Source organism: Carassius carassius, chromosome 23, assembly GCF_963082965.1.
Source record: "Carassius carassius chromosome 23, fCarCar2.1, whole genome shotgun sequence".
In the NCBI taxonomy this organism is placed as follows: Eukaryota; Metazoa; Chordata; class Actinopteri; order Cypriniformes; family Cyprinidae; genus Carassius; species Carassius carassius.
Window position 1 is genome coordinate 23,347,037 of NC_081777.1, and position 27,015 is coordinate 23,374,051.

The 27,015-nt window shown below is 37.4% G+C and overlaps 1 protein-coding gene across 1 annotated transcript in view; it reads left to right on the plus strand.

Moving 5' to 3' along the window:
- Positions 1-27,015, plus strand: part of zfpm1 (zinc finger protein, FOG family member 1) — a 76,984-nt gene that overhangs the window by 25,498 nt on the left and 24,471 nt on the right. The window contains exons 2-3 of the mRNA XM_059506618.1: positions 15,314-15,457; positions 19,314-19,469. Coding sequence (XP_059362601.1) covers positions 15,314-15,457; positions 19,314-19,469 — 300 coding nt within the window. The remainder of the gene's footprint in view (positions 1-15,313; positions 15,458-19,313; positions 19,470-27,015) is intronic.

The following is a 27,015-nucleotide window of genomic DNA, read 5'->3' on the forward strand; positions in this document are numbered from 1 at the left end:
TGCCATTTCATACACCAGTTTTAATATGTAAAATGAATACTAATTTTAACGCTTTATAAGTTGCAAAATGAAAATGAAAATGTATTACAGAAATGATTTGATATGTATAACATGTTCAAGCAAAAACTGTGGCAAAATTATCATTTAAATGCTATTTTTCTTAAATGCATTAACACTCACAGTCAAGACACTTACGATTGCATTTTCATTCAGTGTCCCGCAATGAATGTAGCAAAATTCAATGTGCACATTGAAAATGCATTCCGAGCTGATCACGTGTCCGCCCCCTCGCGCCATGTCAATCACTGCGTGAACAAGGCGGGGCTTGCAGAAGGTCAGAGACTCAAATCTCAAGAAGAGGATTCAAGTGAGAGAACATCGACAAGACCGTTGGTCCGTGTACGTTTTGATCATTTCGGTTTATGGCTTCAATATTACATTCGCACTTGTGGGCGGGGCTGAAACGCTGCTTTCATCTGATTGGTCGAATCGCTCAACCTTCAACTCGGTCTTTCCATTCTTTCAGGCAGAATAAGAGTCAGTGCGAGTGAAGCACTGTAATGTCTGAAACCACCGCTCACTGTTAATTAGAATAATATTTGAATCAGATGATGCTGGCCACATAATTCGTGCTGCTGCGACTTGCAAGAGACCCTGTTAAATTATTTCTAGGTTATAGTATTGTATAAATATTGTCCCACTGATAAAAACAGTGCAAATAGTTCTGTCTCCTTGGATAACAGTGAAGTGGAAATAAATATAGTTAAATTTATGAAATAAAATTAAATAGGATTTTTTGGGAAGGTAAGTCTGGCCAGTTATACAGCAACACAAGCCAGACGAGTCTGAAGATCTGAGCTGAATTTGGTGAAACATTAAAGTTCTAGTCTGTGTCAGTTACTCTCATAATAAATAATAATAAAAATGTTACCCGTATTTTTCGGTATAAGTTGCATCAGTCCAAAAATACGTCATGACGAGGAAAAAAACATATATAAGTCGCATTTATTCAGAACCAAGAGAAAACATTACCGTCTACAGCCGCGAGAGGGCGCTCTGGGGTAGGCTACAGGAGCACTGAGCAGCATAGAGCTAATTTTACTATTTTTATTTCAGAAATGTAACAATATTAATTTTTACAATTATTTATTAATGTCACACACACATACCTAGTGCCTTATGACTTAAAATATGAGAGTGGTAAATGTTAGAGACATGGAACTGTTTAGTCTATTATTGATTTTTTTATGATTTTTATTTCCACTTCACTTTTTTCCAAAGAGACAGAACTATTTGCACTGTATTTATCAGTGGGACAATATTCATACAATACTACAACCTAGAAATAATTTGCAGGTCTCAGCAGCACGAATTATGTGCCCAGCTACATCTGATTCAAATATTATGCTAATTAACAGTGAGCGGTGCTTCTTATTCTGCCTGAAAGAATGAAAAGACAGAGTTGAAGGTTGAGCGATTCGACCAATCAGATGAAAGCAGCGTTTCAGCCCCGCCCACAAGTGCGAATGAAATATTGAAGCCATAAACCGAAATGATCAAAACGTACACGGACCAACGGTCTTGTCCATGTTCTCTCACTTGAATCCTCTTCTTGAGATTTGAGTCTCTGACCTTCTGCAAGCCCCGCCTTGTTCACGCAGTGATTGACATGGCGCGAGGGGGCAGACACGTGATCGGCTCGCAATGCATTTTCAATGTGCACATTGAATTTTGCTACATTCATTGCGGGACACTGAATGAAAACGCAATCGTAAGTGTCTTGACTGTGAGTGTTAATGCATTTAAGAAAAATAGCATTTAAATGATAATTTTGCCACAGTTTTTGCTTGAACATGTTATACATATCAAATCATTTCTGTAATACATTTTCATTTTAATTTTGCAACTTATAAAGCGTTAAAATTAGTTTTCATTTTACATATTAAAACTGGTGTATGAAATGGCAAATGAAAATTATGTAATTTAATTTTCATTTTAATTTTGCACCAAACGTTGCACAAATGTATTGGAAAATGTAAATGTAAATACAGAAATGCATTGCCATTTTACATATTGCATTGTCATTTTGCATATTACATTCCAAATTGAATATCGCTACCCATGTGCTTCCATAGTACAGTAATCTAATTACACTGTTGAAGATATAATTAGTAACGAGTAATTCATGACTTTTTTAAGAATAACTTACCCAACACTGATTGTGAATAACAAAAATGTTGGTCTGAAATCATATAGCTTTCAATGGACTTCAGTGGCTTTTTTCTTAAAATTACATGATATATGGACTACTTTTTTTTAATATTTGAATGATTATGTGTCTTTTTTTAATATTGAAAGCTCTAGTTCCAGCTTTCTTGTAATCGTATAGAAAGTTTTTTTGTTTTCATCTCAATGAAATTCATTCAGAACTTAAATTACTTGTTTATGGGTGAGAAATTATGACAACATGTTCATTTTTGGGCAACCTATCCCTTTAAGTATGTGTATCTCTTTGCTGTTCTTTTTGTGTAACTTTTTTTGTTAAAGAGAGCAAACAGACATGTTCTGTTTGTTCATGTCTTAGACATGCACATCAGAGTATCCTGGTGTTTCCGTGCACTACTTCATTTATCATCTTTGACATTTGGCTGTGCTCTCTTTATCTTCCTCTCATCTGAAAAGAACACATTTTTCCCATCAGAAATCCCGTTGTGACTTTTGCGTTCGAGGGGTGGTGATACTTCCTTTCGCAAACGGCATCTCTGTACGTATCTTTCCCGGGCTGTGTTCCCTTGTCTCCCCCCCATCTCTTCTTCCCCCTTCTGTACTGCTCTCTCTTTCTCTCAACATGGATGTTATCGGAGGCACTGAGGGCTCCAGTGATGCCCTGCCTCTTGAAAATACCCCTTTTCTTTCCTGCTGCCAGCTGTGAGCTGGTTTATACTTAACATACCTACTTCATCTACCCTCACCACCCCCACCCTACGTTCTCCATACTTATCTCTGGCACCCTCACACATCGCTGTATTTTTATTTACTTTTTTATTTTGTGCCTGTGCGACAATGGTGAAAGATAACATTTCAACATCAAATCCTGCCTTTTTCCCTCTCTTCTATCCTGCAGATAAATTTTTTTTTTTTTTTTTTGTGCTTGTACCTCAGATGTGGCACATACGTACATGTACATCTGACCACAGCCGAATAATGTGAATGCATGTGAACAAAAGTCTTTTGTACGGCTTGTTAATTTTGTTGGCTTTTGGGTTTGGTGGGTTTAAAAGGTGGTTCTTTATTTTAAGTGAAACATTCACCCAAAATGAAAAATTCTGTCATCATTATTATTATTTACATTTACCTTTGTGACTTACTTCTGTATAAAACAAAGAAAATGTTTAAACCAGTGAATAATCATTAACTGTTTACATGACTGTTAGAGGAGTGAAAATGATGGAGTTCTGACTGATGAAGACTGCTGAAGGGTTTTAGTATGTGTGTGTATGACCAGCCAGTAGCTCGCTGTGTTGTCTGTTTTTATGTGCTTTTATGGTGATTAAGTCATAACAATCATATAAGAGCCATAAAGGGCTTTTCTCTGCCTCTTGACAAGAAGTGCAAAAGAAATATACAAATACACCCACTCAAACTACCAAAATATTCATATAGAAAACACTTAACTTAAGTTTAAATGTGCACTATACCATTCAAAAGACTGTGTGTTTTTGAAAAGCATCTCTTATGCTCACAGGTGCTTCATTTATTTGGTCAAAATAGAGTAGAAGCTGTAATGAAAGCGAAATAATGCTATAATTAAAAATATAAATAACTGTTTTATTTGTATTTAAGAAATGTTTTTCTGTCATAGCAAATGTTCAGCAGCCATTACTCCAGTCTTCAGTGTCACATGATCCTAGAGAAATTATTCTAAGGTAATTTAAATAAGCTGATTTTGCTGTTTAAGAAACATTTCTTATGATCGATGTTGAAAACAGTTTTGCTTCTTAATTCTAAGGTACTTTTATAATAAGAATTTCTGATGAACATCATTGATTTGAAATTGACATTTTTGAAATTATTTATTGTCACTTTTGATCAATTTAATGCATCCTTGTGGAATAAAAGTGTTAATTTCTTTAAAAAGAATCTTACTGACCTCAAACTTTAAATATACACATGTTAACAATGTCCAAATTGTGTCCCCTCTCTATTATCGGTGTCAATAATAACTGTCCACCAACTATTGCTGTATATTATACACTAAAAAATGCTGGGTTGTTTCAACCCAACTTTGGGTCAAATATGGACTAACCCAGCTGTTGGGTTAAATTTTGTAATTAAATTTTTAACCCAAAAGTTGGGTTAGTCCATATTTGACCCAAGGTTGAGTTGAAACAACCCAGCATTTTATAGAGTGTATTATAGCATAAAATTCTGTTTACTTTCTTAATGCGCATTACTTATTTATCAGTGCACACAGTTACAATTCTTAAAGGTGAAACACCTTTTCTTTTGTATTGATATCACTTAAACTCTGCAGGCTGTTGTATGGCCTCATCCTACAATAGTATAGATCTGTCACTTTTTATAACCCAAACAACTGTCATTCACAAATTCATCAATTACAGAAGTAAAGTGCCGTAAATGACAATTCTTGTGAACTTTGAAGTAGTCAGAAAGAAAATATAATGTTACTGATGTTTAGTCACCACTCTCTGCTGCTCTTCTTTGGGGTATCTTGTGGTCTTGTGCCTCAGTCTGCACATCCGCGGTGTGTTTGTGTGATCTGCCATGTTTAGTCTTTAGTCAGGACTGGAGCAGCTGGGTATGTTTCTGTACGGGGGAGCTGGAAGATCTGCACAACCCTTTGTCTTCTTGAAGCTCAGACCTCAAGGTCAGAGTCTGGATAAACGGTGAAGGCCGTGTGCACGTCTGTGTGTGTGAATGTGTGTGAAGAGTGAGAATCATCATCTCTAGTAGGGGGATGATGATGGATCTGCTGTGTTCTGTCAGAAGAGAAAGTGAATGGCATGATGGAATGGTGAGGGGAGGGAGGGAGGGAGGGAGAGGAGGATGAGAGGCGTCTCCTACACATACCGTCGCGATGGCTGCCTCTCCCTTTTTTCTCTGAAGAGTCTCAGAAGCGTTCTGGGTGAAGATGAGTCTTTAGAGGGATCGCTCTCATCCTCCCTCTACTCTTTTAACCCATCCGCCTCGCTGACGCAGTCTCTTTTTGACACATTCACTCTTAGATATAGTATAAAACACACATATGAGCATGCAAACATGCAAAGTGTCTCGGAGTGTACAGCATCTGATATTAAAGTATACTTGTGATATTCGTTTAATCTGCGCTTGTTTCTTTTGTAGGCTCACGCGGCTTTAATTGAAGAAGTTTTCATGGGAAAAGAATGTGTCTGAATATTGCCTCAGGCTTATCCAAGGACAGCTCATATCAATCAAGTTAGGGTCTGATAACAAATGCAACAATGTCTTCGAGAGGCGGTTCACCAGTACTATGAGAGTCTTTTTTACCTTGTTCAGTGTTTGATGGGGTGAGTTTCATTAAATAAAACGATATCAATATCTTTTGTCTTTAGACCTCCATAAAAAGGATAATTCACCCAAAATGAAAAAATCTGTCATCTACTCTACTGTACGCATCTACTCAACCTGGAGCAGCTCAACACATTTTTTTTTTTCTGTGGAGCACAAAAAGGAATATTTTATTATTTTCTGCCAGAAAACGTCCAGCATAGTTTTTTTGTGTGAGGAAAGTTTTAATAAACTGTACGTTATTTATTAAAAGTCACCAATGTTTTATAATGATAGAAACCCACCTCAACCCACCTATTATTATAATTATTACAATTATTATTTTATTATAATTATTATTATTATTTTATTTTATTTTTTTGTAGCTTAGCAAATAATATAGAATCAGAAATCAGAATATTCCAGCCATCCCACCACAAATAATAAAAAAATGAAGAAAAGTATAATAATAATAATAACGTGTATTTTCACATTTTTAAGTGTTTGGGGTGGGTTAAGTGGGAAATTTGCTTGTATGTTTAAAAAAAAAAAGAATAAATGGTAAAAGCACTACAAATACAGTGTAAATTGCAAATCTGATAAAAAAAAATTTCATTTACAAATTTTTAATTTATAAATATGTCTATTGGGTTGTTGTTTATTTAATGTTTATATTGCCCCATTGACCTCTATAGTAAGTGCTTAAGTGTTAACACTTATTTTTTCTTTGGCTGACAGACAAGTCAAGATAAAGCTTGTGTTTAATGCAGAATTTGGAAACAATCTTCAGCTAAAACATGAATGTAAGCATACATATACAGGGCAGAATGCGTGCCTTCCTGTATTACGCTTGTATGTGTGTGTGTTAACAGGTTGTGACCCCTGCGTAACCCCAGAGCTCTATTTGCACCGATGCTCATTATTCCATTAGACGCGTCCTGGCAGCTGTTGCCCTGACCTCTTGAATAGACAGAGAGCTTGATGCAGCTAAGAGACTATTTAGCTAAACATACACGTATACATTTGTGTATTGTTCTGAACCTCCATTTGGGTGGTGGAGAGGCGGAGAATTATGTGCCAGATAAAGAAGCATGATAATGTGATGTCCATATGCTTGTCAGATATTTTTAATGCTTATTTCACAGTTTCATCTCTCTATTTCTGTTCCAAGCATAGTGAGCTTCTTATTGCTAACTGTTGTTAACATGTCGTTGAACTAATTACTAAACTAAACAGCATGAACACATAATGGGTCCGTTTTTAATTAGAGAACTGTTTTTGTATTATTATCAGTATTTGTAGTATTGAATTAATTAAAGCCCAAAACAGGCTATGCTTTGGTTTTTAAGCATACACATCAAGTTTTTTTTTCATACATGCACCTTGTTTTTTTTGGAGGGAATTAGTTTGCCCAATTAGTGTCAACACTGCCCATTGTTTCACTTTCGAAAATAAATGGATAAAACTGAACAACAACAAACTACTTAAGAAGCCAACAAAAATAGATTTCTGCATTAAGATTTCCGCAACTCTAGTTAATAGGCTACAAAGATTGACTTTTATTGGTCATAAAAGTTGGAATAGAACAACAGGATAGAAATATTGCAAACACTGGACAAGGATGAAGCTCAAATGGAGCATACTTTGGAAGCTGTGCAATCTGCTATATGCATGCGCTAGGCATTTGCATCAAAAATTAAGTTTACTTTGGGCTTTATTCTCAGTTACTAGGTATTTAACTTTTTACAATAACAATTTGTTGTTTAAATATACAAATTGAAATGGTTCATCCACTCTTGCTTGAACTGAGGCAAATACAATGATCTGTCATGGCACATTAAAGTGTGTCAATACAACATTTCTTGTTTGAATTTCATTTGAGCGATTACTGGATGGGAGATTCACTACAAATAATGTTTGATGAAGTTTTGTTCAAACATCAGCTGAAAACCTCATAGACTAAAAATCAATTTTGGAGAATTTTTAAGAATCGACTTCATCCAAATAAAGATTGATAACATTTGATTAATTATTATTGTCAACCTAAGCTGAATTTTTCTCAGCTCATCGGCCATCCTGGCCCTATAATGCTTTTGGTATGTTTTGGTAGTCCGCTATCTAGTCTTTCTAACATCTTTGTCTGCTCCACAATTCTTAAGAACATTTCCGCTTTAAATTGTGAACAGAAATGATCCGCTTCGCTCCTCCTGCACTTGTGCAAGGTGGGCCGAGCGTGGCGCAAGGAGAGAGGAGGAGAGATTGAACTGGGGGGAGTGAAGTTGCCAGGCAGCCAGAGTGGAGACCCTGGACTATCGAAGCCAGGCACGCAGACAAGAGCCAGGAGATAAGCTGCCTGATAAAAGATAGAAAATAGCAGCAGATTTCAACTTTCCCACCATCCAAGATTCGTGGGGAGGAGGGGTGACTGAATCAACAACTTATTTCATCCATCCGTATCTGTCTCTTTCCCCACGAACAACTCGCAAGTCTATTGAGAAGGCACACACACACACACACACACACACACACACACACACACACACACACACACACACACACACACATTCAATCTTAGCAATGGGCAATTCACAAATAATATACACACACTCTTTCCCAGTCCTCCAACATCTATCCTGACCTTCAGAAGGAAAGGTTCCTCTGCATCACATGCTTTTCATATAACTCGTCCATTTCTCTCACTCACTCCTAGCTATTCCTTTTCAGTCATTCTCATAAATAGTCACACACACAAATACACACACAAATACACACACACAAATACACACACACACACACACACACACACACACACACACAGTCTTTCCTATTGTATCTTCTCACTCGGCAAACAAACACAAACACACATGCTCCGATATGAGTTCGTTTACTTGCACATATAATCTGTTTAATCTATTTCTGTTGTTCTAGCGATGGAAGGAAAGTTGGAGGGGTGAAGCAGAGAGGTGGCTTGGTGCAAGATTTATGTGTGGTGAGGTACCAGTCTTGGGGTGTTTAGGGTCGTCTCAGACGAGGGTAAATGTGCCTTCTGACCTCTCCAGGAAATGGGCTCAGTTAGTGCTTATATTCCTCAGTGAGTGTTGTGGACTTTTCTTGTCACTTACAGTATCTAGGTTATTTAGAATTGTATTTTAAACATATATTACCGTTACCGGGTTGGTTAGTTTTTTTTATTTATTTTTTATTATTAATTTAATGCATCCTTGCTGAATAAAACTTTTTATTTATTATTTATCATTTTATATATTTATTTATTTAAAGTCTCACTGACCCCAGGCCTTTCAGTGGTATTGTACAGGCCAACAATAAAGGTTTTCTAATTCTATATTCCATATTTCCGCATATGAATGAAAGTGGTAAAAAAAATAAAAATAATCTGACTGTGTAATACGAGGCTCCCGTAGTTAGGGAAACCCATCAGGGAATATTGAAATCATTTAAAAGCCTGGAAAAGCCATATAAAGTCAAGGTAATTTCTATAGTGAATATATTTATGTTCAGCTCTATAATATCTAATTGGGTGAAAATTCCTCTTTGTGTTCATTTAAGGATGGAAAAGTCTTGGAAATTGGCTTTTTTCGCTCTTTTCATTCATGTGAATACGAGGTTTTTTAAACTACAGTCTTATGTAATAACTTGAAATATACTTTTTTTTTGTTGTTGTGACAGAAATAGTAAGACTTGACAAGAACTCAAGAAGTGCTTGCAACTGTTCCAACGGGGAAAATAGACCTCAGTAGTATTTTTCTTTCCTCTACAGGAAGGCTCTGATAAATTGGTGAGAGCAGGTTTGTTGATCTGTACTTGCAGGGGTAGTTTTTCTCTCAAAGGGGCATGAGAAATACCCTCAGATGCACCATTCATCTGTATGGTGAGCTGACCGGCTTGTAACCTTAGAGATATCATTGCAGACAATCGCACCTGCCCTCTGTGGACACAAAGAACAATTTCCAGAGGAGGGGTAAAATCTGATTTCTCCCCTGTTTGGTGAATCCATCTCTCTGTTTTTATTCCTCCATTCTTTCTCTCTCTTTCAGTCTCCAGCCCTATCACCTCTCCTTGACCATTATCTGGCAGACAGCTCTTGCTCATTAAGGAGTTAATTTTCTTCTCTCTATCTCTGATTAGTATAGTTGAACCTAAAGCACTGTGAATTCTTAAAATTTTCCCTCCCCGTTATCAAAAAGAGAAAAGGGGGAATGGGGGATATTTAATCGTTTAAGTACTCTTCCTGGGGAACCGCTGCTGCCGTTTCTGTGTTTTTTTTTTTCGTTTTCGTTTCTCCTTCCTTCCCTCTTCCCAGCAATGTAAAGAAATCCTGCCGAAGCCGCCCAGCTCAGTAATTCAGTTTTTAAAGCATGAAAAAAAAAAAAAAAAAAAAACGACTTGATGAAATTCCACTATCAGCTCCGAACCAATATGCAAAATATCTCGCTGGAAATCAAATAGCTATTATGTTTTCATTTCCACGTCGGCGTATTTGCTTAATGAAGAGGAGACAGATCAGACCGGTAGAGTCTGCAGGAGGCGATAACCGGGAACGGCTCGCAGCTATCCACACAGAGTGACGCTCCCAGTCAGAGAGAGAGAGAGAGATGAAGAGTGAAAGAAAGGAGAGAGTAATGGGGAAGGGAAAGAGCTTGCACAGGCGAAAGAGAGGCAGAGAAAAGGTACAGACAGTAACGTGATGGAGGGATGTAAAATGCAGAGATGGAAGCAAAGAGTGAGAGAAGAAGATAAGGAAATCGAGGGATGTCTTTTAAATGTGCCTCTTTGCAGTGTCCTGGGCTCACGGCTGTTTGATGTTTGACAACCTGCTGACAAATCCACGGTGAGGATCAGTCAGGCCCGTTTGAAGTGCTCTGATGCCCAGCACATTATCACCTTACAATAATCAGTCATTATCATAAGTATTATAATCACTCACTCGTGTGATTTGACTGATGGAAATGAGAACAGTATCTTCCTGCGCTGTTTACTCTTTTTATTTCATTATTAACAAGCCTCGTCGAGTATAACTTTATTATTTGTTCTGTGCTCGTGCTCGGTCTTAAGAGTTTTTGGTTAATTATTCTTCTTTGTTCTAACACTTTATGTTCATGCTTTGGCAAATACAAAAGATATTGTGTAAATATACTCTGGTCCTTGCTGTGTTTTATTTATAAGCCCCTCTCTTTTTTCGCTCTCTTTTAAAATTTAGTTCAGACTTTAAAGAAATTTTACAGATATTGTTTACTTCCCTTCACATCTTTTGAAACCTGTATAACTCCCATCCGTTTATTGTAAAAGGAGTTATTTACGGAAGAATATCCAAGCTTCATAAAAGTGCATGGTGACCATGACTTAAATATCGGTATGTTTTTCACATAAAACTATCGTATGACCTTAAAAAAAGGGCATTTAGATTCTATGATCCTTTTATCCACTTTCATTGAATGTAAAAGAGCAGCATGAACATTTATCCAAACATCTCCTTTTTGTATTGCACAGAATAAGAAGTCTGAGTGTTTCTTTTATGTTTTTTTTAAATGGTCCTGCATTGTGACAAAACATATTTCATGTATGATTAATAAAGGAAAACAATTGAGAGTTCGCAAATAAACATTCATTTTTGTTTTGTGCTTTAAGTAAATATGAAAAGACAACGGTTCACGTGCCACTTGAACTGAGGCAATACAGTGATCTGTCAAAACTATTTATTATTTGAATTTCTTAAAAAATTGACCAAATTTGAAAGCTGAGAGACCCTGTTTCATACCTGATGTAACCTGCTCTGTTTTGTCTTTTGGCACATTGTCAGTTTCCTCTTTGCTCTGCGTTGTTTTTTTGTTTTCTTACTGCGTGATATTTTGACATGTAGTATGAGAGCGGCATGGCTTGTCATACATAGCAACTTAGAAGGACAGGTTTTTGAGAAAGATCAATTGCATGAATAATTCAGCAAAAATAACCAGTACAATGCTGTTTACGATCATTTTAGATGGAATAGAGCATGTCACACTATGCGACATATTTAAATATTTAATAGACACCACCCATGCACAAAACAAACTAATGTAAGTTTCTGTGGCAGGCCTGCTCTGTACCCTTCAATTGTAAATGTATGACTGTGTAAATAATAACACAACATGTATAGAAGCACAAATAGTCATTTAGATATTTGCAGGTCCTAGAGACTCCACAGTGCAAGCTGTTAATTTAGTACAATGATTAATAATATTGCACCACTGCCTCACTTTAATCCATTGTGAAAGTGCCTGGTTCTAATTGTCGGTCCACTCCTGTACGTCAGCGTGTCCGCAGAGGTCCTGCCAGTGCTGTGCAAGCCCCGAGGCTCCCAGCTTATCTACAGCTCCAGCGATGCTGGTGACACGAGTCCCGTCCAGGCCTCTGTCTCATCACTCGACTGGCTCATCAATCATTTCACCACATATTCAGCTTGCAGATCAATAGCTCCATTTACCTGTCTCCGCATATAAACTGATCAGTCTTCTCATCAGCTGTTTTAGTACTGAGAGATCAGTTCGAAATGATACAGTGGTGTGGTCTCCTTTTGATTCATGCAGGATGCTGTGCTTTCAAGTGCCCGGGATCCGGTCTAATCCTTGGATCCATCTAATTAATATTAATAAGAGTGTTTTAATGCCCTTGGCTATGATCAATGTGTGTGGCCACTTGTGCTTGAAATTATTAGTCAGGTACCGCAGTACTTCTCTGAACGCTCACACACACACACACACACACACACACACACACACACACACACACACACACACACAGACTCTCACCCTTAAGCTCCCAGTTCTCCTCGAAGTATCTTTCTTCGCAAGTCCCTGATTTCCCGATACAAGCGGTGTTCTTTTTTTCCGCTGTGTTTGGGCTGTTTGGTAATGTGGTGATTAACATGAGGGTGAGGACGTTTGTTCGTTTAATCAGGGCTCAGGTTTGATGTGTTGTCTCTTCGTTTAATCACTGCCGCTAAGCGCACCGGTTTGATGTGGACGGAGCCGCTTAATAAAGCACTATCTCCTCCGCCTTCATCAGCTTTCTCACTTTGTTCTGCCTGTTCGAGTGCCAGTTAGAACTCAAAAGTGATTTTTTTTTTTCAGTTCATCTTTTTTCTTTTGCTTTGCATAATAGACCGAATGGGGGCTTTTACAGTTGTATTATATTATCATTTATATTTCACACCATAACATTAATAATTATTATTAATTTTCAGGTTTAATTTAAATTTCATAGCGATTTTTATATATCAAAAGCACTCTCATTTCTACATATGATAAATGTTCCTGAGTGCCAGATTTTTTTTTTCTTCATTAAACTTACTACAAATAAAGTTGTCTGCTGACATTTTGCCAATGTAGGCAATCCTTTTTCTGTGTTCGGTTCTGTGAAAGATACATATTATTCCTCGAATAAGATGAAGAGGTTGAGCAGAAACTTTTTCCACGCCATTTGATGTCTGTAAGCAGTGATGCGGCGATTTATTCATTTAACCAGGGCAGTAATAGGAAATAAAATCATAATTCAGACTTACATTTAAACAGGAAATGTAATTGGAATTTTAAACAGAGGAGCCCCTTTGTACAATTATGATTAAAGGAAAATTAATTGTATGAAAATGTCGCCACAGATATAGAAAATTAGATCTAGCAAGGCCTGTACTGCATTCTAAAAATATGGCGTATGGGATCGATCTTTTTACTTTTCTCTCTCTCACGTCCTTTATTACTAAGGTCCAAATCTAAGTGTGTTAATTTTATCTGAAATTACAGTGAACCATGCAGGCGTGGAAGTCGAAATTAGCCTAAAGATGTTTCATTTACAAAGACAGAAACTCTTTGTCAGGGAGTGATTGTTTCCAAGCATTATCTCCTCCTCGTTTTAATTGCTTTGGAAGTGAAATTAACAGAATTAGAAAAATTGCCTTTGCCTTTTTCTACAAGGCTCTTTATTCACGGGTATTGTTGTGTGCTTTGTATAGATTATAGGCCTCTTTGTTCTAGGAAGTGTAAATATATACGCCTCCAGTCACGGCTTTAGCTCCGAACAATCCCCTCTCTGTTCATCACAACTTAATGAAAATTAATTTACCAAAAACTGTGGTAAAATCCGATTTTCCGACCCTTGGTTATTTTGCTTTAGATGCAGATGCGACAAATAGTGGGTGTCCTGGTTGAGAATTAGAAGTGTTAGAATGTGAATGCTTTAGTGAATTTATGTGATTTTTCTATTTTTAGCTATACTGTAGTTTTACTCATCTTAAACCTCATTAGAATAACAATGCAGACTTCGATGGTTGAATTAACATGCAAACCGCTGCGGTGTCCACTACAGCAGCCCTTGTCTATCAAGTATTTCATTATAATACTCTTAGAGAGCTCTTTTTATTTTCTGGCTTGTTCTCTCTAAAAAAATTTATTTAAAACTGATTTTATGGTAAAAAAATTTTTATACAATTAGTTTTATCACCAAACTTAAAGGGGTGGTTCGGGATTTTTGACATCGGACCTCATTTTTAAGTCAGCCTGGTTGTTATTCATCAGTGGAGACATTTTTAAAAAAAAAAATGATCCAGTCTTTATATTTGGATAGATAGCCGATGCTAGGCTAGCGCGAGTCAATGGGTATATGTTAGCCAGCCATTAAAAACCGTTTTACCCGCTCCACAGTGAACCAAACGCAAATCAATTATAACACTAGACTATCGATGCAAATGTCCGTTGATAGAATAATGTTAGAAATCAAACTTACCTTTCATCACATTGCATTAGTTATAATTTGTTCCCTGTAATCATAAGCCTTGTCGACAGCAGCAGCGGAGTGATATTGATTACCTAGGCAACCGAGTGAGCCGGTCCACACATGACGCAAGTGTATTTACCTGCCGCTGGCACACTGATCATTACTAACCGGAGCAAAGTAAAATTCCGCAGCGGCTGAGAAACTAGTTCCTTTAGGATCATTGAGATGAAAGGTAAGTTTGATTTCTAACATTATTCTCTCAACGGACATTTGCATCGATAGTCTAGTGTTATAATTGATTTGCGTTTGGTGCACTGTGGAGTGGGTAAAATGGTTTTTAATGGCTGGCTAACATATACCCATTGACTCGCGCTAGCCTAGCATCGGCCAACTATCCAAATATAAGGACTGGATAATTAAAAAAAAAAAAAATGTCTCCACTGATGAATAACAACCAGGCTGACCTAAAAATGAGGTCTGATGTCAAAAATCCCGAACCACCCCTTTAACTGCCTAAAAAGTTTTTTTTTTTTTTTTTTTAAGATCAGCTAACTAAATAGGTATTTTTTTTAAACATTAACGTTTGATTATCTCATCATGGTTGGAAAATGTAAGGTTTGGTTCAACTCCTGCCAACTGGGAATGTATTGAGTTATACAAATGAGTTCATCACCCTGGCCAGCGATATAACACACACACACCATGTTCATTTACTTCCTTGTGGTCTGAAGCTCTGGGATTTCCAACCAATTAAAGCTGTAAAAGGCATGTACCAAGAAGGTTTGAAATGAATCAGAATTTTCTTTCTTAATCATGTACTTTATCCCTTTTTGTTTATAGAACACCCTACTTCCTTTAAGACATTAACAGGGTATATTATTCACATTATCTAAAGCCTCTCAATTGAGGATTTGGCATGATACGGGATCTTTTAAAAGGCCTTTTAATGTCAAATGACTTTTCGTTTATATTGCTCTTCTTTTTATGACCCCCCCCCCCTCTCTCTCTCTCTCTGCAGGCTCTATTGGGGATCTTAATGGAGGTGAGGATCCATCTGATGATGTAAGTGTTTCAGGAGAGGAGGGCGGAGCTTCAGACCAGGAGGACTCTGCAGAGTGTGACGGTTCAAGTCCACCTTCATTTACACCACTTTATAACGAAGGTGAAATGGCGCATGTTAAACCAGCTGTTGTATGAAAACCATCAGAAGCTGCCCAAATGTTCCCATCAGTGTGTTTATGGTCTGATATAACTTGTATTGTTTTGTGATGAAACCGTTTTAATGCTGAAGTCTATTGACAACATTATTACATATCTTGCTCGCATCCGATCGTCTGGAAAAAACTGGTTAATCATTTTTTTTTTCTATACATCAAGCTAAAAAAAAAAAAAAACACCATTAAAGCACCTTCCATGTACTTCTAGAGCCATATGATAGCTTCTTTTGAAGTACAGATTTAAAATCTTCACTGAAAATCTGCTGTAGATATATCAATGGACATGCCCTTACCATTTGATGCTGCTGTCCATTCTGGCACAATGCATCTTAAGCTTCCATATTTGATTACAGAGGTTTCATTGAACTTGGAATGTTTTTTTTTTTTTTTAACAATAGCTTTTATATTTATGTAGTGTTTTTATAGTTTTACACTATAGGAAAAATTCTGAGAAAAAAATAAGCATTCTGGTTTGAAATAAAAGAAGAGTGTAAATAATGCCCTAATTAATCCTATAAATTATAATAAACTGTTGAGGAAAAGGAAATGCTCACTGAATGAGGCAAAATGCTTTCATGTGAAGAGAGCCCATCGTAACTTTAAAATTAGATTGTTTTAATCTAACTGGTTTAGTTTCTGAAAGTGTTATATCTTATAGATAAAAAAAAACAGGGTGTCTCTCTTTTTTTAAAGAGGCAAAATAATTTTTGCGGACATTGATGTATATGGTTGACTTGCATTTTCTGTTTGTTTTTCCAGCTGTAAGACATGTAAGTCACATTTTTAGTTAAGATTTCTGTTTTTCCTCTTTTTTTTTTTTTTTTTTTTTTTTTTTTTAATCTGGAAAATTCCTGTTCTTGTGAAATTGGGGACTGAGGAGATAAGAGTCGGTTCGTTGGCTGCTTTTGATAAACGCATGGAAATTGTGTCAGGTGCTAATCGTGACTAGTTTAGAGATTGCCCTGTTTTGTTTGTGCACATGTGTGTGTGTATTTAGACATACAAGTTCGCAGTTGAGGTGTTATTTGTAAAAAGAGGGTCTATGTTAATGTGTTTCTTTAGCCCTTTTTTTCCCTCTATCAATCTCTCGCCTCCACCCCTCGGGCTCCACTGTTGCCCAGTGCTGCTATTATCAGCCTCTGTAAATCAGCCGTGTTTGACGAACCTGCTCTTTCAACCTGCGATCAATACCAGGTCTTTATCAGGCCAGCAGTGGCTAATAAAGGCAAGCTCCCTTATCCACCATCTGGGAGAGAAAGAGACAAGCGATAACCAACTGATAACTGCTTTAGAAAAACACTCAACCAGTCACAGGACATACAGTGCTGATAACCACCTGTAAAACATAAATATAAACGAAAATACCAGCTTTTAATAATCATTAATGACAGAGTGGCTGGTGGTTTCCATGCGAAAGGGTCAGTCTGAAGCAATCCGAAGAAAGATCTGATGAAGTCCCCGTCCGTATCAGCAGAGAAGCTGATAAACCTTAAGCAAAGATGGCTCCGTGTTCCCGAACACCTTTTGTTATCTCAAACCCAGTGAGGAGGTTTGATCACGGGCCTGATCCGGCTTATGGTTTCGTCAAGGCTGAACTGGATGGAAACATCTTAGCTAGCCCCACTTTGGGGTGCCATGTTGGACTCAGAGATGATACAATTGAGCCCTTTGTAAATTACAAGAAAAGAACTTGACCCTGCCACTATGATCTGTTTGGGTAAAAGAACTTTTGACTCAAAAAAATGAGGCCAGCCAGAAAGAATGGACCAAGTTGGGTGACTTTGCCCTCCAGGTGTGACAAGGGAAGTTGCTGTTATCAGATGAATGGAGGTTGTTGGGTTTGGGGCATGATGTGTGTGTGTGTGTGTGTGTGTGTGTTTGCATGTGCTGTAGACTAAGGAGACTGTCGAGGAGCCAAGATGGTGGCAGCACCCATTCACCCCACCCTCTTTTCCTGATACACCTGCCGTCTCTGCTCAGATGATATGGGAGATTATATTGATAATATTAAATGCAATAACTGTGGCTCCAGCTCCTCTCCCCATGCTGAGCGCTGCAGGATAAAATCAATGTGCCATTCAATGTGATTTATAGCTGAAAATAATAGGGCTTCTTAGGCAGGGAGGGAGGGGCATCACGGGATGACATGCGCCGGGACGGGCTTAGAAAGCTGGTTGGGCCTGGGTGGAATTGTCGGGGTTGATGAGAAGGGCTTGTGCGTGTGAGATTTATTTGATGATGAAGATCTTATCTTTGACCTGTTGCATTAATAATGGCAGCTCTGACCTGCGTCACGTGGACGGACATTTATGGCTGGTATCGATCGGCAGCTATCGCTCTTTATCGCCACGGGAATGCAAGGGTAAACATGCCCTTTGTGCACCAAAGATGAACTGTAATCGTGGTAGGGGTGAAGGGGGAGGGAGTTGGGGAAGGGGAGAAGAAGAAAAGTCGAGTGTGGGAGAGAAGAGGACAAGAAGTCTTGTCAGTTTACTCGTATGCATAACAGTGGCACTCAACCAACCGAAAGAGAGAGGAGAGACTGCTATCAGCAATGTGATTGCTTTGATCAAAGGGAATAACTAATCATTGGCATCAATGTCTGGGAGATCTGTACTCTGTCTTTCACACTGATGAAAAAGATCGGCCTTAATAAAAGGAAGACGCTGGCCGTCTGTTGGCAGGGGTTTCCAGTTCTCGCTTGGTAAATCAAAAGGGCTCGGGTGTATGTGTTGCTGAATGACACCTTTGATCATCAGAGCAAGACCACCACACTCATTTGTTGAGTATTGGAGAACTGTAAAACATAAAACATTTAAAAAAAATCACCCTCATGATCCAAAGATGACCAATTGTTCTCATACATAACAATAAAAAATATTGATATTAGGTTTAATATTTGTATATTTGTTCATGTTTTATGATTTAGAATTATTCACTACCATTTGAAAGTTTGGGGACAGTAACATTTTTGCTTTGAAAGAAGTTAATACTCAAATTACAGTGATCGATTTTACAGTCGTTTAAAAAAAAATACGTTCAGTTAGAATGCAACGATCCAAACTATTTTAAACACTGATCATAATTCTTTATAAAGTTTCTTGATCACCAGTTTTTTGAAGGAACATGTGACAATGAAGATTCCTGAATATTCAGCTTTGCCATCACAGGATTATTATTATTTTTTTAATATATTAAAATAGAAAACCGATATTTTCAAATTGTAACCATATTCCTCAACATTGATGTTTGTACTGAAATTTTTTTTACAAATAAATGCTGCCTTGGTGAGCTGTAAGAGACTTATTTCTTTGATCAGTAGTGTGTTGTTATATGATGATAATATTGCTTTAACATAATTACTTATAAAATGGTTGGTAGTAAACCTTTTCTCACATTAGCTCACCATTGGCAGTTGTGACAAACATTATTGAGAAAGTCGTTGAAACATTTAGTGATTAAACATGTAAAAATGTAATCATATACTAAGTAACATACAATCAGCTGGTCAATACAGGATGAAGCTGATCACTCTTAAGTGGTACAGTACAGTACAGTAATTTGTAATAATGACTAACTTATTATTCCATTTATTTCATGTTGACTTGCTAAATAAATATTTTATTCATTTTAACGATCATAATACAAAAACTTTTGTGTGCAGGATGCTGTGATTGACTAAGCAAAACAAGTACTCCAGATAATATAGAACAAATTAAATTGCACAAACAAGCTTTTTAGAATTGGACTAATATGTGTGATGCTGTTTCCCTGTCAAATTTTTCCAATGGCTTTCCACAGAGCCAAGAACCCACGAGTCCCTGGCGGTGCCGGATGAGGGTGAGGAAGATGAGAAAGGACCAAAACACTGTACAGAAGATGAGGAGGAGGAGGAGGAGGAGGTGGAGGAGGAAGAAGAGGCAGATAGGGAAGGGAAACCCCAGTGGAATGGCCCAGGTCAGTCTCTGTCTGTCCCTCCTTCAGGAGTGTTTAACTGATGCATGAGTCACAGGCTACTCAGGAAGGGCCAGCTGTATTCAAACTCTCAGCTTGGCGACCAGGAAACAATATAGGCCATGACTTTATCAAGTTTCACATTGAAAACAGAAATGATTCAGTCTGAACTGCCTGTAAATTTCAGAGTAAGTACTGTCATTCTCGTATCACTTTTGTGAACCTACTGTACACTTCCCAAAACTTAGTCACTTTTTCTCAGTGCTGCATAATGGTTTACCACAAACCCCATGACATCACAGTTGCGGCATGCCTTGAGAATTCAGCCAGTTCAGATAAACTTTTGATGTGTATCCCATGGGAGCCTCATTAAACAATGCTTTAACTGCAGGGTCAGATCACAAAGTTCTCATTTAAATACTTGACAAATATCCAGTGCATTTATTGACCACACAATGTGTCAGAAATGTACCAACAGTCTCTTTTAAAGTTGGGACTTGTGTTTTATCTCAGCCAGCCAGTCCCTGATTCACTTTCAGCTGATCAGTCAGGGGAGACCAGTAAACCATAACAGCTTAGAATAATTGAGCAAAGAATGGTTTAGGCTAGTTTCATCAAGTTTCAGTTCAGGTTTTCAACTTTAGTGGGCCTTATTCTTTGCAACAACGTTCCTAGTTGCCCCCAATGCCCCCAATCACCCTGTTAAAGACCAAAAATTGCAAAAGCATGATAATAAGTATGCATCAGCCTCTAGGATGTTTTGTGTGTTGTATTGCCTTTCCCTCATACCGGTTGTATAAAACCTTAAGATATCCTTAGAACTTTAAGACTTTACTGTACTCGCTGTAAAAACAAACTATAAATCTTTAATATCAGCCTGATTGACGTAACATGGCATTTTCTATCATTTTCTCCGTCTTTTTCTCTCAGGACCACAGGGCTGAGCACTACGTACAGCTTATAGCGATAGTGGGGATCTAGTAGAGTATGACATGATTCAATATGCAAGGCATTTTCTTTATCTCGAATATTTAGAAATCGCCTAAATATGTGTGTCTCCCTGCGTGTATGTGTGTTTTAATTTTTCACGTCAAGGATGTGTTTATTATCGTCCCGTTCCAGACTGTCCTTTTAACAGTAATTGGAGTGATATTAATTGCTGTGCGGTAGCCGCTTGATGACAGCGCTGGTGATCTGAGCGCGATTGGCTTTTTTTTTTTTTTTTTTTTGCAAACGAACTGCCAGGAGAATGAGGAAGAGGGGGGAGCAGGAGAGAGATAGGCCTTCTATCAGTACTGGAGCAGGCGCTGCCTTTATCAGGAGCACGATTGGCAAAAGGGAAACTTTGACCGGTCTCAATTTTTCCCTTATCGTCATGACTCCCACCACTGTTCTCTCCATCACCACTAACACCCCCTGACGAATGCAGACATGCACTTCTTCCTTGTTTCTTGTTGTTTTGGCCCCTCAGCATCAGGAGTGTGTTTGTTCTTGCATTCGTTTGGTGTACGTCACCTCTTTTTTCCATAATCCTCTGGGAACTCAACCATTTTATATGGGACCGTTTGCGTTCCTCCCATTTTTCACTGTAATTAGTGTAGTTCTGGTGTTAACGACCCGACTGATTTCATTTAGAGATGACTGGGCCTTGTCTGATGATGTCACCTCCTGCTTTACCTCTTTCTCTAGGGTACGAAGGTGTAGTGGCAGCCAACCACATCATTTCTGCATTTTTCCCGCGTTTTTGTCATTCTGTACTGAATATATCTCTGAAAGTGTTTTCCTATTTCTGTTTAACCTTTCGTATGTTGGCCTTATGCTTCCTGAAAGTTCTCAGCTGGCAGGTTCTCATCCAATGTCATTCTTATCAGTTTGCATAGAGCTTTATTGTATACGCATACACAAACACGTAGATAAAGAGATAGAGATAGAACGTAGGCCATAAATAAACAAGTATGCTTATTTATAAGTTCCTTATCAGTTCTGAAGCTGTAAAATTCAGGTCTTTAAGAAATGCCAGTATACTGGGCACAATTTAGTTTGAATTCTGTATAAAAAAAAGAACATTTGAAAGTCTTTTAGCGTATTATACAACCATTTAGAAGTGTCACTCAAAAATATTTGTTAAATGGAATGCTTAAAACAAATTCACCATGTTATCAAAGGATAACTGTCCTTTAAAGCATCCATACGTAACGTCCGTGGAAAACTCTTGCTAGCTGTTTGTTAATTGCTTCTGTATCTTTATAGAATATTTTTCAGGGTGGGGTTCCGTTGAATGAATTGATAGGCAGTGGTGATGCAGAAGTGTCAGGAATGGGTTGATATGGCAAAGCAGCTTTTTAATCTATAACGTGTCCTGCTGCATGATATGCAAAATAAATTATGAAGAAAAAAATTATCTTCAAAATGACCTTGCTGACTGGAGGGTTTGATATTTTCCTCTCTGCTTAAAATTCTTGATATGCAAATGGCCGTCACAGTAATCCCTTCTAGCTGGCGGACCGTTGCTCCTTTTCCCCCTTCTCCCCCTCTTTCTTTCTCTCTCTCCATCTCGCTTTCTCTTTTAGAGTTTCACTGGATGGAATTAGACCTTGACTAAACTAGCTCCGCATATAACGTTCCTGCTTGCCCAGCATTCTCTCCCCACCAGCATTCCTTATCCGCGCAAGTTATTCAAATTACTCCAATAAAGCATTATAATGGCAATGATAATAATGATTATTATTATTTACCCGGTGTGGTGGGATTTTATCATATTTAATTATAAAGGATCGGAGGGAGCAGCGTGTGCATATTATCAGTGGCATTTAAATGCTGATAAATTATTTGCGGGTGCTGGAACTGGCATTGATGAGAGGGCTGCAGGGACGCTGATAGGTGCGGAGGTGTTGGGCAGGTTTTACAGCGTCAGCAGAGAAGCAGGAAAATCTGCATAGACCTCCTGAAGAGTCCTGAGCGCTGGAAAATTAAAAACATATCAGCACAGCTCAGAAAGGGGAGTGAGTGGAACTAAATTGAAAAAGAAATGTATTTGCAGATGTCAGTCCAATGTCATGAAATGTTCCTGCAAATAGAAGACTGTGTATATTATATATTTAAGTTTTTTTTACAATTTAAATAACTTTAAAAACTATGTTGAGTTGGCATCGATAACCTTGTGGGCTTAGAGTAGACTTCACAGTTATGTCACTTGCAACTGCACGTGCAACACTAGTAAAAAGTGGAGGGAAATGGGTAAAATCCATGGAATAAGAGCAAAAAATATTTGTGTGCCTTTGGATGTCATAATTGCAATGTAAATACATTTTATATAATACTGTCATCAAAGATGCATTTGAAACTAAATGCAGATGTTTAGATGAACAGACTATGGATGAAAACTGCTATGATTACTCTACTTTTAAAGCATAAATTTGATTTAAACAATAGGTCGACATAATATCCACATATGCAGTTCATAGGTAACGTATTGTATTAGCCCTGCAGTTACAGCATGAAATAATTTTGAAACCTATTACTATTAACATTTTACATAAAATGTTTGCATTTTATCTCACATTTCTGACTTTTTCTTGCAAATGCAAGTTTATGTCGATTTTACAAAAAAATAGTGAGTTCGTCAACTCTGAGGAAAAAAAACCCAGAAGTGATATGAACTCATGATTCTGAGCAAAGAGGAAAAGAGAGAATGACATATTGTTTTAACTTCTCAGAATTCCGAGATAGGAAAAAAAGTAAGCATTTTTAAATGTAAAAACCTTTTTAAATTTATTTTATTCCATGGCTTCCATAGACTGCTACATTATAACTCAAATGTTCTGCTACTAGATAGGCTCTGCCCACAAAAATATCATCACTGTTTGCAAACACTGAATTGGTCTATAGCGCCGCTATGCTAAGGGTGTCCCGAGTTCTAATCCCAGCTCGTGGACCTTTCCTGATCCTGCCCCCCCTCTCTTTCTCACTTCGCTTCCTGTCACTTCTATACTGTCCTATAATAATAAAGTCAAAAATAAATCTAAAAAAAAGTACCTTTAATTTGAATAAATATATTAATGTTTTATTTATTAAGATTAGTATTTATTATTAGCTATATTACTATTAGTGCGGCACGTTAAATCGCATGTGATATTTAATGCGCATCTTGTCAGTAAAGCTGGTGACAAGCTGCGCAAAACCACGATCATATTTTGCACGTTTTGCACTGCTTGTCAGTGAACAACAGCTCTGTGTAGTAAATGCTACATGCTACGTGATGGAGATTTACTGCTGATTACAGAACCAGCCTTACCGACGAGATGCGCATTAAATATCACGTGATTTAACGTGCAACTCTAATCACTATTACTATTATTATTTACTAATATTTCTTCAAGACTTTTATTTGTGAGGTTGTCTATATATAATAATTTTAGACATCAAACTTCTTATTTGAGCATTTCCTTGTACTTTTTGTAAATATTGTATTCTCATTTTATGCCACTTTCAAGGTGAAATGTGTGTTTTCGAATTCTTGAAAAATAGCAAAAATAGCGATTTGTTATTGAACACTTTTTTTCGAACACTTCCATTGGTTGAACAAAGAGCCCCATCCCAATTCAGTGTTGCTGTGTCAGGCTGATTTTGATTTCTTAAACTAATAAGAGTATCAATGTTTAGATATGCCACACTGGTTACACTTTTCAGTTCACACTTTAAAGCTTTAAATGAAATTAATATAAAAAAAACCTGAATATTACCAAATTTAATTATACAGTGTAGCATGTGGTAGTCCTTGTTAAACATTTATATTGTTCTCAGGAAGACAAAAGCGCCTGCAGTCTGAGGTTTTATCAGACGTGTCTACAACACCGATTGCAGGGAGTGAAATTCACTGGCGAGTCATTCAATCTCATCCCTGGACCCATTGTTTCGCTCCTGAATGAGGAAGCTTAGATCAGAGCGCCGTAGTGTATGGATATAATATCCAATTGTCCTCAGCATTTCAAAGTTGATTCAAAAGATTCATTCACAAGTTTATTTTGATCTGCTGTCACTCTAAATGGAAGGGCATTGGTGGCATTGATGCTTTGCTAGACCTTTGATGATCTATATCCTGCTGAACAAAGCTGAATTTCTTCTTTTTTTCCCATTCTTATAATTTCTTGTGTGTCTTTTGGGGCATAGGTTAGTGGAAACCTGAAACTGCTATGTTGGTCTCTGTTCTGAAAAATTCAGCTCAGCCTAAACATGCTAATAATCTTGACATGCTGTCAGACTCATCAGTTATGTGGTTAGTGTGGTTAAGCTGATTTAGGTTACACATAACAGTACAAAATAAATACTAACCATAAAAAAGGCTCAAGTACATAAACTTAAAACAATATGATATCAGATATACACAGATCTGTAATTGTGTCTGACCATTAATCTTCTGCATGCTGTAGGAGCTCTTTTGGTTCTTTAGAAAAATACATTTAGAGAGAAAACTGGAAAGTTTAATGCTGTAATGGGTTCATGGAAAAAAGGAGCATGATAGCAGGTGTTTTCAGAGAGCTACTGAAAGTGCCATTGTACTGTACAACAGCACCTGGTATTTTGCCAAGGTACTAAACTTAATGTGTTTTTTTCTTCATTCCTGTGTTGGCGTGTATGTTTTCGCAGCACAGATATGTCAGAATGGCAGCCTGTGAAGTTGATGGTTTTCAGTTATTCTGATTATCTTGCCTTCTTTTGCAATCTTTCATTATTTCTTCCTGAGATCCGGCTGTGGTCGTGCTGTACTATGAGAGACTCGGGCGAAGCTGTTATCTGAGGCTGAGCAGAGCGGGACCAGCGTCAGACCGTTAACTTCAATTCTCAGTCGCTCTCACTTCCCCACGTTACCCTGTTATCCCAGCGCAGCGTGTTCCCCAGATTCCTTACCTGACATGTGGGAATTGTAATTTATCTGTATCTGTTAATAATGGTTGTATATTGAATATTTAATTTGTGCATGCTCATTTCTTGTTTTTACATTTAGATCATCTTTGCTGCCATCTAACGCTCACTTAAAGTTTATCTTTAACAACACTAATAATTAAAAAACACATTTAAATCTAATCGTCAGCAAATCACAACATTAATATCCATATGTTGCATTATAATACTGCATAGTAAAAAGTAAAGTCAAACATTTACAATGTTAAAAGTCAATTTGGGTGATTTTTTTTTTTTCACAAAATCGTATTTTAATATCCGGTTATTAGCTATATCTGTTTGTGACTATCACCTATCGGTAAAGTATTATTAGACTGTTGTACAAGAAAATACTATTTCAGTTTTTCTACTTAAATTTCACATTTAATTCAGTGTGTTACCTGCTGTATCTTTGTAATCAATAGTGAAATTTACTAGCAATTTCTGAGTTAAAACGGTTTCTACATTTTTTTTCTCAGTGTATTGGCCCAATATGTAATATTGGCATCCCTGCTGCTAGACTAACATGTCTTAAATGCATTAAGAATTTAAATGCATTCAGAATATATATATATATATATATATATAAAAAAAAATTTTTTTTTATTATTATTTTTTTCTTTTTGGTTTGCTACTTTTGGGCATGGCACAGCCACTGGTGCATGATTTTTTGCAACATCTGACAGAAAATGAAAGAAGAAACCAAATTCGACTTACATTTTCTGATGAGCTATACTCAGTTAAGTTAAAACTCATATCATAAGTTAACATGAACAAATATCTTGAATTTATCAGTTTATATTTTTACACTGATGAAAGTATTGTTTTTTTTTTTTGCTTTTGGCATGCATCCTAAACACCTGCAGAATGCTGGAACTTTACTGTGCACAGTGGGCTGTGGGACAATCGTCCCACACTTGTGGTTAAACGGAGCTCAACGGCAACCTAATATACGTCACACAAAACTCTCCGACTGAAACAATTTATATTTAGAAGCATTGTGTGTGAATTGCGCATACAGATCACACAATGATGATTGACTGTGAAGGAAGGGGCATTTATCTGTAATTAAGAACATACTCTTCCCTCTCTGTCTGTCACTCACTTCCCATGTTGATGATTGAGAGGTGTGGGCTTTAATCTGGAGAAACATTTCTCACTGCCGTCCCCTGCTGCTATCTCTCCAGCTGCTCCATGTGGCCCACGAACTGGCAGCAGCAGCCGGGACACTGGCACGCCGATTACCAGCCCTATCAGATGCCTGCGCTTTCCTGCCGTTTCCTGTCTCTCTCTGTGCCCCGCATTTCAGTTTGTCTTTTCTCCCTCCTGCCCTATATCTTCCCTCCACCAGGCCTTGACTTCTCTGTGTGCCACTTGCATCTGTCATTCGTAACTTGAAAACAGTTGAGCATGTTTAAATTTGTGAGAAATATCTGGAAACATTTTATTTTGTAGAAATGGGGCCTTTTTCCCACGTCTGCCATGTTGTTTTTGTTTTATAGAGTACAACAAACACAATTTAATTAATTTGCAACATGTAATGGACTCAAACCATACTTAACAATTCAGGCATTTATTGTAAAGAAAGAAACCCCAAGGACTCTTTTAA